At 48.9% G+C, this 12,469-nt stretch overlaps 1 protein-coding gene across 1 annotated transcript in view; it reads right to left on the bottom strand.

Annotated features, from left to right (window-relative positions):
• PTDSS2 (phosphatidylserine synthase 2) overlaps window positions 1-10,659 on the bottom strand; it is a 30,272-nt gene extending 19,613 nt beyond the window's left edge. The window contains exons 1-2 of the mRNA XM_064425747.1: window positions 10,405-10,659; window positions 1,785-1,886 (exon numbers count right to left, since the gene is read on the bottom strand). Coding sequence (XP_064281817.1) covers window positions 1,785-1,886; window positions 10,405-10,589 — 287 coding nt within the window. The 5' untranslated portion in view covers window positions 10,590-10,659. The remainder of the gene's footprint in view (window positions 1-1,784; window positions 1,887-10,404) is intronic.
• Window positions 10,660-12,469: the final 1,810 nt, after the last annotated feature.

Raw genomic sequence — 12,469 nt, 5'->3', positions numbered from 1 at the left:
GCTCACCTCAGCCAGGGCATGGAAACAAAGGAGGCTGGAGCCTTTGGAAGTGTGTATTTAGGCTCTGCACCTACCCCAGACACTGCTCCACTGTCAGTGTGCAGGAGGTGGAAATAAAACCCCGTGACAGCTCCAGACTCTGCTCCCTGGTGACAAACCCCCCCTGGTCATTAGGCACCAAGTGTTCCCAAGGAATACCAGCACACAGGGACAGCCTCGTGCTGGGTGGGGCTTGGAACCGCGGGAATGACAAAGCTCTTAGGGCAGGATAAGGGATTTAAATTATGAAAGCAAAAATACAAAATCTGTGATAATTCAGGCTATGGATACACTGATGCACACCGTGCCCATCTTACCCTGCTCTGAAATACCTCCTTTTGTCCAGAGACACGTGAAACCTGGAATATTTGGAAGATATTTCCAAGCCTCAGGATGCTCCTTTTCAAGGATTTTTGTGCCAAGACCTTGCAGAGCTGCAGGAGTGAGCAAAACCCATTTGCTGCCCCTTTCTTGGCATGATGCTGTAAATTGATTTTAACAGCTGGGCACTGGATAAGCACACAAAAACTCGTGTTTCCTGAAAGATCCACCTGCTGACTAATCTTCCCTGGGTTTGTTTTGATTAAGGCAGCCGAGGCTCTAAGCTCAATAATAAGATATTCCACTGAGTCACCTTAGCTCTGTATTACTCCCTTAGGATGCATCATCACTTCTCTTTCAGCTCTTCCCCTTCCCAATTCTCAGTGGCCATTCCAGGCCACACCACCCCTCCAGCCTGGCCTCCCTCATTATGACTGGGAACAAAACAGCATTTGTTCACACAGCAACCTTCCAGAACCTTCCCCAGCTCCAGACACCTTCCAGCTTGTCCCATGTCACCCCCACGTGTGAAATCCCAGCTCTCAGTGGGGCCCAGTGGGACTTCCATTACCCCCAGGCATTGTGTAACTGCCAGAACAACAGCCAAGATTATCTCAGGAAATACCACAATTCCTGCGTCTCCTGGACAATGGATGCTATATCCTGAGTCATTTTAGAAGTGCACAAAAAGAGGAAAAAAACCCCTTCAACAGCAAGGGGAAAAATTTCATTATATTTAAGAAACCAGACTGGTAGAAAACAATTATTTTCTTGCTTCTAGCAATGACGTTTTGCAGCTTATCTTTAAAATATGCTTAGCTTTTTAAAACACCATTTTCCTAGCTCCTTTTTCTTCCCTGTTGTATTTTAAAAGGAGAGAAATTCAACCACATTGGATCAGTTTAAATTACAGTAAGAACTGACCACACATGTAAGATTCATTCTTATTTCCCCAGAGCTTCCCTCTGGGCTACACGTTCTCTCACAGCAATTTTCAACAACAAACAAGGATTTGTATTGATATCCTTAACAGAATTTTACAAAAAGCATTTGAGCCAGAAAAATTTAGTCACAGCTCCCAGCATTTTGAAATGATGGTTATTTTAAGGAAAGGTTATTTTTAAGAAAAGGCTATTTTAAGAAACAGCAACAGAACCCTTGCCAAAGAAACCCAGCCAGGAGGCTTTAGCAAGCTTTTTGTATTTTGCTTTAAATCACACCACAGAGCAGCCACGGGCCTGACAGTGACACTAAACTGATTAGAAGTTGAATTCAATGATCAGCATCAGAGAAGCTTACAGACTTATGACTGCTTTTGTAACTTCCTAAGGGAACAGGCACTTCCACAAGGGAGTGCAGGGGTCACTGGAGGTCCCTTTTCCAAAACACACCCGGGAATATTCAGATATTGCTCAGATATTCACCTCTTTGTGTTGTAGGCTGTGTCCTGGGGAGTCTCTTCCAGCAGGGTTACGTAGCCCAACGCACACGTGAGGATGAACAGGACTGTCAGGGTATGAGCTCTCCTGAAATTCAGAACAGAGAAAACTGACATTAAACAGCAGGAAAACTCACATCTCACCCTGCCAGTGCAGCCTCAGGAGGCCAAAGCCACGGCCAGCAGTCAGGAACACTGATGTTTTCTGTATTGCAGAGCACAGAGAGCAGAACTTACAGTGGCACTGCATGTGATCAGCAGCAGCTTGGAAAAAACCAGCACCCAGTGCAAACACCCAGATCTAAACAGCTCCAGGTGTCTCCCCAGGTTTGGCAGGTCCACACCTGACAGTGCTGCTCTATTTCACAGCCTGCTAATCAAAATTGCAGCTGAGGGAACAGGCCTTTGAGAGCAACCACAGGGAATTCACTCCAGACATGGGAATTACACAAGAAAAAACTAGTCATTAAAAATAAAATTTAAAAAAAAATCTCTGAAGGAGAAGAGTTGCTGTTGATGGCACCTCATGATGTCAGATTTCCAGGGATATTCCTACAGTTTCAGTGCACTTAGCACAAGGGGTTTCTGTGGGAACAACCATGACAGCAAAGCTGGGTGTCTGTTGCACAGCAGTAAAACATCCTCATCCATGGGAGCCTGGAGGTTTGTATGGATTTTGTGAAGCACTCAGGGAGAAATTCTTCTGGCACAGGCTGCCCAGAGAAGCTGTGGCTGCCCTATCCCTGGAAGTGTTCAAGGCCAGGCTGGACTGGGCTTGGAGCAACCTGGGTTAGTGGAAGGTGTCCCTGCCCTTGGGACTGGATGAAGTTTAAGGTCCCCTCCAGCCTAAATCATTCCAGGATTCTGTGATCCTATGGAAGCAGAGCGAGCAGAGCACACCCAGCCAGGTGACACCCCCACCCTACACCCCCTGATCACCACACAGAGAATATTCTTACAATGTCTACATCTTTTCTTACTTCAAGTTGAAAATTCCCTTCCTAATGAGAAGTCACTTACTGTTTTCATTGGAAAACTCCCCTGGCCCCAGCTGGGAAGCATGGGAACTCAAATAAGGCCAAAGGACACACCAGGAGTTTTGGTTTAGGGGATAACATCCCTTAACACAAACTAATTAAAAAAAAACTATAAAGAGGAAGCTTAAGGGAGGAGAAAACTTGTAAAAGAAAGTGTCTGTATGTGACATATTTGGCTCTATTTCCATTTTCTTTATATATTCTTTTGTAACAGCAGCTCACATCCCATCTCCAAGTCATTCCAAGGTTTGTATATTCAGGCTGCACAGTGCACAATAAACCTTGGAATTTCCAAACCATCCACTGACTTCCCTTGAAACAACCCCACAGTAACTCACCTAAAACTGCTCTGAAAGTCCAAGAAAGGCTGCTAGTGAACAAAAATTCCACCCTACTGCAAACCCCACGTTCTCCACAGCATCCCTGCAATCCCACACAGGCAATACCTCATAAGCAGGCACAATCCTCTTCTGCCCCTGCCAGAACAGAGTTTGGCACTGACGGCTCTCCCAGGGGCACAGACCCCCAGCTCCAGCAGAAAAACACGAGGACCCACGAGCACTTCCAGAATCAGCAAGGAACCAGTGTGCCAAAACCCAGGGAAAAGCTTGGGAGCTGCAAGCTCCTGCTGGGCAGCTGCATCTTCCCAGGTGCCAGGACAGGTGATCCAGCCATCAGAGCTCACGTGGGGCCTGCCCTGGATGCTGGAGAAGTAAACCCAGCCTCTCCCAGGAGCAGCCTGTGCCAGGAGGCAGGACAGCAGCACGGAGCCCACGCTGCAATCACGCCCTGCTCCTGCTGGCTGCGGGTACACGTGGATGGAATGAATGGATGCCACAGCCAGCCCCACAAAGGTTACATGAACTCTGGGCTGTTTGCACTCACTGTTGCATTGTTATATTGTTATATATACAATATTGTTATATTGTTATATACAACGTAGTTATACATATTGTTGTAGAGTTATAGATATTATGTATTATATATAGCTGTTACATTGTTGTTTATTTTTCAAGAGGCTACAAAAACACATCTGGAATCCCACCTCGCTGTTTCACCACCTGAACACACACAGTTTTTGGCAATTTGTGGGATCTGAATGTAGCTGCTTTTTCAATGCATTCAGATCCCACAAATTGCCAAAAAAAATCAGTTATTGCAGGTCCTCCCTTGGACAAACACCTTGAGAAGCTCTCTCCTAGCACAAAGATGATTCAGCTGCATTCCTCCCCATGAGGATCTTGTAGGTCAGTGTTGGGGAGCCCCATGCATTTCCCCTTTCTTTTTGGTGCCACAGCCACCAGCCTGAAGCCCAGCCAGCTGCCCTGTTGAAGAAGAAACAAGAGGCTGCTCTCTCATCACTTCCCTTGTGGCTCAGCTTTCACCTCCAGATGCTGCCAGATCCCCTCCTAGCAGGTTTTCAAGGTAAAGGTGCTTCCAGCACAGCATGAATTCCAGGAGCTGGGATGAAAGACTCTGGAGATGGGCTTGACTTCTGGAAAGAGCAAGTTGGCAGCCCTGGCAGAGAGCTGTGAGCAGTGACACAGCAATGAGAGGGAGAAAAGCATCACACAAATCCACTTCAGAGAGGAAAACACGCCAGGAAAAATGGATGTACACCATGTCTTCTCACAGCTCAGGAGTTTAAAAACAAAATAAAATCCCACAAAAAGGAGCAGCTCTCCTTAAAGGAAGGGCTTGTCTGAGAGATCAGGATGAATTTAACGGCACAAGGGGATTGTTTTCATCTTCAAATACACTTTAAAATAACACACCAGGGGAAGGAGAGCTAAGAACAACCCAGCAAGGTAAGCAAGGCAGGAATTACATGGAAAGGCTTATGTTCTCCTGGCCTGGAGCCTGGGAGGCTGAAAAGAGCTAAGCTGGGAATCTTCCCCTTAGAATTACACACAGGAGCTTGGGCAACATGCCCGAAGCAAAGGGGGTAAAAACTGCAGCCAGATCTGGGAGGTTTCACATCAAAAACTCTGCAAAACAGATATACCTGAGCACAAAAAATCTAAGGTCAGGAAGAGAACTCGCAACAAATCCCAAACTGTTAAAAAGCTGGAATATTAAGTGGCTTATTTTTCTGCCTTTCTGCATCACACATTTGGCTCTTTCCCCACTCAAGCCCTGTGAGACTGAAATGAAATAAATCAGGTTTGTTGTCACAAGCCCTTGCCCTGCTAATTGAAACACCAAGTGAGAGCAAGTGAAGCTCTCCCGCACTGCAGATAACAAAAAAGTGGGTTTTTTCCTAGTTAATAGGATTAAGTTTGATCCCAACTTCTCTTTTTCATGCTAGGTCATTCTCCTGTCACACTGAGACGCAGCAGGTCTGTCAAGGAAATGACTATAAGCGCTTTTATTTTCCAGCTGAAGTCCATGACAGAAATGATGTAAGGAAATTATCTAAACATGTCATTTTTTGGGAGATTCTGGCAGATCCTTGGCTGAAAAGGAGAGAGTAACACCCAGGAGCAGGCAGCCCATGGCCTCATTCAATCTCCCACAAATTAAAATCAGCTTAAGCAGGGACCGCACCCTTGTTATCCATGGCTTGTTTGTCACCAGTGATGCAACAACTCCATTAAACACAATAACAATCACTGGAACACAATGCAAAGAATTTATTTATTAATATTTTGGTCAGTCCTCTTAAGTGGAACAAAATTCCAAAGGAGAGCGAGTCCAGTTTGCCCCTTGGGTTAAAAAAGTTGCATTAATTGCAGCTGGTGGTGAAAGGATCTGTCAGCAGACCCAAAAACCTGTCAGTGACTTTTTCATTATTTAATTCTTTATTCCAAATAATGGCAAACACATTAAACCATTCCTGAAAGAGATTTTTAAATGGATGTCAAAGCTCTGTACCCTCCACAAACCAACACATCACCTAGAAATTCTAAGAAAATATGCCAAACAGTACAACAAACCCTTTCCTCCAAAAGCAGCACAGGACTGTGTCAAGAACAGGACACAACAAAAATTAATATTAATTTAAAACCAACCATATCTGAAATAAAAATTGTAATTAACAGGCCAGCTGTTGGGGATAGACAGACCATTTGGAAAACTTCAATTCAAACCCAACCATACAAACGTCCCTGTTGGTTTGAAGCTCTAAGTTATGTTTTAAAATCTGTTTAAACCCTCGGAGTCCACACAAGAGTCCCTATTCTTAGAGCAGTCGCACATCTTCGGCACGTCCCTGAAGTCACCCGACGCCGATTAAATTTCCGTACGGACTTGTGACACTCCAAAATAGCAACGTGCCTTTTCCTTGCCATCTCCCCAAAGAAGCCCAGGAGCACAGACCTCCAGAGACCCAGAACCTCAGGTCAACAGCAAAGCTTTGGCAAATCTGGGTTTTCCCTTCATTGAGGAGGAACGACTGAGTTCCCAAAGCTCCCGAAGTTTCCATCAGTTCCACAGAGCTTGCAACTTCCACAAATGCCCAGTTTTGATTATTAAACATTTTTTTTTTGTTGAACCTATGGACATGTGTGTCTTGGAAGTTAGTTTAGGGCAGTTCTACTGAGACAAGTGTAAGGGAATTTCAGGTAACATTCTTTGAGCAGATTTTTCCCTATTCTCCTTAAAACTTCGGGAATGTGTTTATAAAATAAAAAAGCAATATAGAGACCTGATATCCAGATGGGATGTTGAACTCTGAATCTCTACACAAAGATATTCCTCCTTGCATTTCCAGCTTACTTGGCAGAACTATGCAGCCCCTTCCTTTGAGGAAAGGGCAATGCCATTCCCACAGCACAATTCCCAAGGCAAAGGCCCTCTCATCCATGACCAGCTGGCAAACGTGGCTCAGTGGGATTGCACAAGGCCTGGATGTCCCTGCTCCCTGCCCAGGGCATTCCCACAGGCTGGAAAAGCATGGCAGGGTGAGCCAGGGCTCTGGAGCAACGTTCCTTTTCTCCAGTGCGGTGAATCCCGAGCGGGCAGCGTGGCTCGGCGTGGTGCCATTAAAGCAGGGAAAAATCCCACATCCAAAACCTCCAGGAATGCTGCCTTGGAAGTGTCACAAACACCCCACAGCAGAGGGCACAGAGAACAGCTCCTGCCAACCTGGGGATATTCCATCCTCCTCATCTCTCTTCTGGATAAATCCCCACCTCTTCCTGCAGACAGCCCTTAGCAAATCCCGGGTATTTCAGAGATAAGAGCAGTCTCCACAGGGAATGGGTAAGGAATGTTTTGGGTTGAGTAGCAATCCCTTCTTTCCAACACCAGCTGGTTTGCCCACACATATCCTCATTTCCCAGGCCATCTGGGAAGAGTCACAACACTGAGCACACCGAGAGGAACACGCCAGCAGGGACTGCCTCTTCCTTAGCTGCAAATTCCACACTTTTTGCACAAGAAGGTGGAAATAATTCCTACAAACACTGCCTGTAGAGTCACTGCCATTCCCTCCTTTTTAGTTCTTTTCTTATTAATTTTAACATCCTGAGCTCCACAGATCTCTGCTGCCACACCATGACCTCGGGAATTAATATCACATCCACGTGCTGGCAACGTGATATTATTAGTGTGAGAGATAAAACACATCAATAATCAAAAGGTGACATTAAAGCTAATGAAATCCAAATTAAAGTAAGGCTTTGAAAAAGCAATTAACCCACTGAGTCACAATGTGGTGGCAAAGTGCATTTGGCACCTCCCAACACCCTCAAATCAAGACTGGATAGACATTTCCCTGGAAAATCTCCTTTGGCTAAAGACAAGCTATGAAATACCTGCAGAAATTCTAGGAGAACATCATACACAACATCCAACTAGATCACCCCAGAAGAAGCAGGGCTTTGTGTGAAAGCTCCTGCTGAAGGCACACAGACAAGAACAACCCAAGGTGCTGGAAACAACAGGGAACATGTTCCAGTGGCTTGCCAGGAAAGCTTGGCATTCCCAGCTCCCCACCAGGAAATCAGTTCAGGGATAAATGATACAGAAAGCATGGATCTGCCTCAGAAAGCTTCCTCCTGTTCCCTTCCCTTGGCATTTCCTAATGGCAAAGGGAGCTGCCAGGTTAGGCTGACTGAGCAGGCTCCCACAAGGGAGTATTTTCCAGTTCCAAGTCATTTATATGGAATAAGACCAAAGATATTAGCACACAAGTGGTTTTCCAAAGTTCCAAACAGATTTTCAAGAGCAGGAAGCCAGCTAGGAAGCTCCACCTTTCCCAAGGACCACATTTACAGCAGGAAAATAATCTCTGCACGTTAAACTACTCCTGGAATTATTTCTGTGTCCACAGATCCCAAATCCTCTCATTTTCCCCAAAGGAGGGAAATGCGAGAGTAACCTTATCCCTAACTCCTGAACTCCAAAGAGAAGGGGCATTCCATGTTTTCCCAAAGTCACAGGGCAACCACTTTTAAAAATCTCCCTTTCCTGTGGCCACTTCCACAGTATGAGAGGAGACCCAAGGGTCACAGGAAGAAAATCATTCCCCTGGATCATCTTTATTCTTGGACACAGTAGGAACTGAGTCATTACCAAAGGATACTCTAACACATACAGGGCAAAAGTAACAGGAGAAAAAACCTTGGGACGTTTTCAGACATTTAAACTCCTGGTTGCTAGCACAAGCTACTAGGGAAAAGAAAATTGGATAAATAGGGAAGTTAGGAAACACACTTGTCCACGCTGCCCTCCTGGAAGGGAACACCTGATAGAGGGAAGCTCCTGAGGGAACAAGAAACACATCCAGATTTCCAAAGGAACACTCCACTAACTGCATGACAGCAAAAGCTGCAAGGAGGCGAGATTCCACAGCAAAACCAGGTATTCTAAGGCTCCACAAAAGAGCTGGCAGGAGCCCCCTTAACGAGGCAGTAAGGAAAGGACAGCTTTACCCATTTTCCATTTAAAGGTTGGCACGGGGATCCCGCGATTCGCTCAGCCTACACGTGGTGTGCCCGCCAGGAAAGGTCCTTCTGTCCCCAACGTCCCTGCAGGGATCCCGCAGCATCCCAGTGTTCCTCCGCAGCTTGCACTGGCAGGAATGTCACCTCCTTCATCGGGATCAACACCCTCGGCTCCGCTGCTGCCCAGATTGGCAGGGTGAGAGCCAAGTGCCCTCCCCTCCCACTCCTCCAGGCCAGGCTCCAGCCAAATCCCATCGCCCTCGGCTCGGGTTCCAAACGCGCGTCTTCAGTGTCGGCTTGGTTTTCCCCATGGAAAGGGACGTGTGTTCAACACACGGAAAAACACCTCTGCCTACACACACGCATGCTGCTGAGGGGATTTATGGAACAACTCCAGCAAGGCTGGGATTTAGGAGCGCTTTTCCAGGTACGCCTCTTCCTGCAAGGACTGAATTTAGCAAAAAGCTGATTTTCTCTGCTGGCCCAACACCGGCAGCCGTGGGTTTCTGCACCCCTTTTATGGACTGAGACACACAAAAATACACAACGCCTGCCCAGCAGGAGTGGGGCACAACAGCTTCAGCTTTCTGCCAATATCACTGGGTGGAAAAGAGGAAAAAGCCCCTTCCAAGATTAAGGGAGAGGAGAGAAGGAGGTGGAGTCCATATAAACCATGCTGATAACTGGAATCAGGCAGGAATGCTTGCCCGAACACAGCGGGCTCCCAAGGCACTGGGAAACACCTCCAAAGCACCACCAGGCAGGACGAGCCGTCAGGCTCAGCCCTGGAGGTCCTGCTCCTGGAAAAGTGGGGACCAGCACTGGGAAAAGAGGTGCCGCCGCCAACAGCCAGCCCTGAATTCCCGTTAAATTGCCAGGAAACAATTAGCGGCAGGGCCACACCAGGGAAGCACTTGCAGCCGGTTCCAGCACCGGTATCGGCAACAGAAGAGGCACGTGAACAGCAGATAACGGGGAGCAGACACCTCGGTGTCCCTCTCCTTGGGGCCCCCTCCGTATGCCATTCCTTAGGGACCCCCACATCCCATTCCCCAGCCCCTGCACATCCCATTACTTAGGGAGGGACCCCCACATCCCATTCCCCAGCCCCTCCACATCCCATTCCTTAGGGACCCCCACACCCTATCCCTTAGGGAGGGACCCCCAAATCCCATTCCTTAAGGAAGGACCCCCCACATCCCATTCCCAGCCCCTCCACATTCCATTCCTTAGGAAGGGACCCCCCACATCCCATTCCCAGCGCCTCCACATCCCATTCCTTAGGACTCCTACATCCCATTCCGCAGCACCTCCATATCCCATTCCTTAGGGAAGGATCCCCCACATCCCATTCCCCAGCCCCTCCATATCCCGTTCCTTAGGGAGGGACCCTCACATCCCATTCCTTAGGACTCCTACATCCCATTCCTCAGCACCTCCATATCCCATTCCTTAGGGAAGGATCCCCCACATCCCATTCCTTAGGACCCCCACATCCCATTCCTCAGCACCTCCATATCCCATTCCTTAGGGAAGGATCCCCCACATCCCATTCCCCAGCCCCCCCCACATCCCATTCCTTAGGACTCCTACATCCCATTCCTTAGGGAAGGATCCCCCACATCCCATTCCTTAGGACCCCCACATCCCATTCCTCAGGCCCCCCCCCGGCGCCCCTCACCAGAAGAACGTGTTGGTGCCGTCGTCGTACACCTCGGACTCGGTGCTGCGGCGGGGCCCGGCGCCGTCCCGCTCGGCCCCGGGGGCGCCGCCGTTGGGCTGCGCGGGGGGCGGCGGCGGCGGCTGCTCCTCCAGCGCGGCCTTGCCGACGCTCCCGCCGTGCGCCCGCCGCTCGCCGCGCCTCATGGCGGCGGGGGCACGGGCGGCGGGGACGCCCCGGGGGACGCGGGCCGGCAGCGGCGGGCGGGCCGGGAGGCGTGACGCGGCGGCCGCGCGACCCCGCGCCGGCGCCTGCGCGGGGCCGGGCCGGGCGCCCCGCCCCCCCGCCCGTTGTCGTGGCAACCGCGTGGCCTCCCCCCCCCCCCCCCGCGCCGCGCGGCCGCCAGGCGGCGCCCTGAGCAGGAGGCCGCTGAGGGAGGGAGGCCGGGCCCCTCAGGGCGGCCCGAGAGCGGGCATTAAACAAAAAAATCTCCGTTCCGCACGCCCTCAGCGCAACAAAAGTGTGCTTCGCCAGGCTGCCGTGCGGCCCTGGAGTATCCCATGTTGGGTACTCCATCCCCGATGCCCGATTCCCGCGTCTTTGTGCGATGAAATGTTAACCATCTGTGTTTTGCTTGGCAGCAGTTTTTGCTCCCACCCGGAGGGTCTGGCCAGGGCTGGGGGTGCTGGCAGGGCGCCCCTGTGCCCTTGGATGTGAAGAATTCTAAAATTCCTCAGCCCTTCCCAAATCACCTTGGTCAGGCTCCCCCATCTGGGATGTGCCACGCTGATCCCGGACGGCAGGCAGGGAGCTCCGGCTTTCTGGAAAGATCTTGGCATGGGAGCAAGCTCCAGCAATGTGTGGAGGGAAGGCAAAGTCCTCCTGTGGGAGCAGAGAAATGAAACAGGGAAGGATATTAGAGGAAACATTTACAGGATGGCAAATAATCAAGACGAGCTTTAAAGGTCCCTTCCCACCCAAAGCTATTCCATGTGTGAAAAGTGCGTATTATATGGCCTTAGGCAGATATTTACTGTATGTATTATGTTGTATTGATTAGTAGTGCTGTATTAACATTTTAATAGTGTGGTAAGTGTAGTTTTGTAGTTAAAATGTAACTTTTGTAGTTAAAATAGAAACTATGTATGTGGGATGGTTTTTTTTAGAGAAAGGAATGAGGTACCCAGATAGCAGCCACAAGACACCTAAATCTTTCAGAGAAATAGAATGTATTGCTCCATTATCAAAAGAAACTAATTTCTTCCCACCTTGCTCAGCCCTGAAGACGCCGCTGTTAGGATTAAGAGGAAGAAGTTGACAATGACCAGACAGAATCCTTTGTTTGAATGGAATTTATACATCATGTATGAGATGTATGAATATGCAACAGGCTTTTGCTTTTAAGGGTTAATCCTCTGTTAAAGTGTGTCCTTTTTTCGGGCTTATTTTGCCCAGAAAAGATACCCAGACTGTCAGTAACTCTTTGTTCTTATTGTCTCATATTGTCCTAATCGTCCAAATTTTTATTACTCTAATTATACTACTATTTTTATAGCCATTTTATACTATTAAACTTTTAAAATTTTAAAAATATTTTTGGCGTTTTCCACACATGGTTCTATGAATTACACAGAACAGAGAGCAGGGTAAGATGGGACATTGGGAAGAAATCCTTCCCTGTGAGGGTGCTGAGGCCCTGGCACAGGGTGCCCAGGGAGGCTGTGGCTGCCCCTGGATCCCTGGCAGTGTCCCAGGCCAGGCTGGACAAGGAACAACCTGGGACAGTGGAAGGTGTCAGGGCCCATGGCAGGGCAGGCACTGGACAGGCTTTGATGTCCCTTCCAATCCCAAGCACTCCAGGATTCCGGGATTCTGTGGAATTACGGAGCTGGCCACAGGAGGGCAGGAGCGGGCTGGGCGAGGAGCAGGAGAGCACAGCGCTGGGACATTTCTGTAAAGGACATTTCTGTCTGCGGCACAAGCCCCCGTCCAGCCTAAAACACCCTCCTGCGCACCCCACGGTGCCTTACGAGAGCTGGAGGCACTCACCTTGTCCCAAGAGATGGCAGAATATCCCGAGCTGGAA

Source organism: Passer domesticus, chromosome 6 (genome assembly GCF_036417665.1).
Source record: "Passer domesticus isolate bPasDom1 chromosome 6, bPasDom1.hap1, whole genome shotgun sequence".
Lineage (NCBI taxonomy): Eukaryota > Metazoa > Chordata > Aves > Passeriformes > Passeridae > Passer > Passer domesticus.
This window is presented reverse-complemented; position numbering and strand designations above follow the sequence as displayed.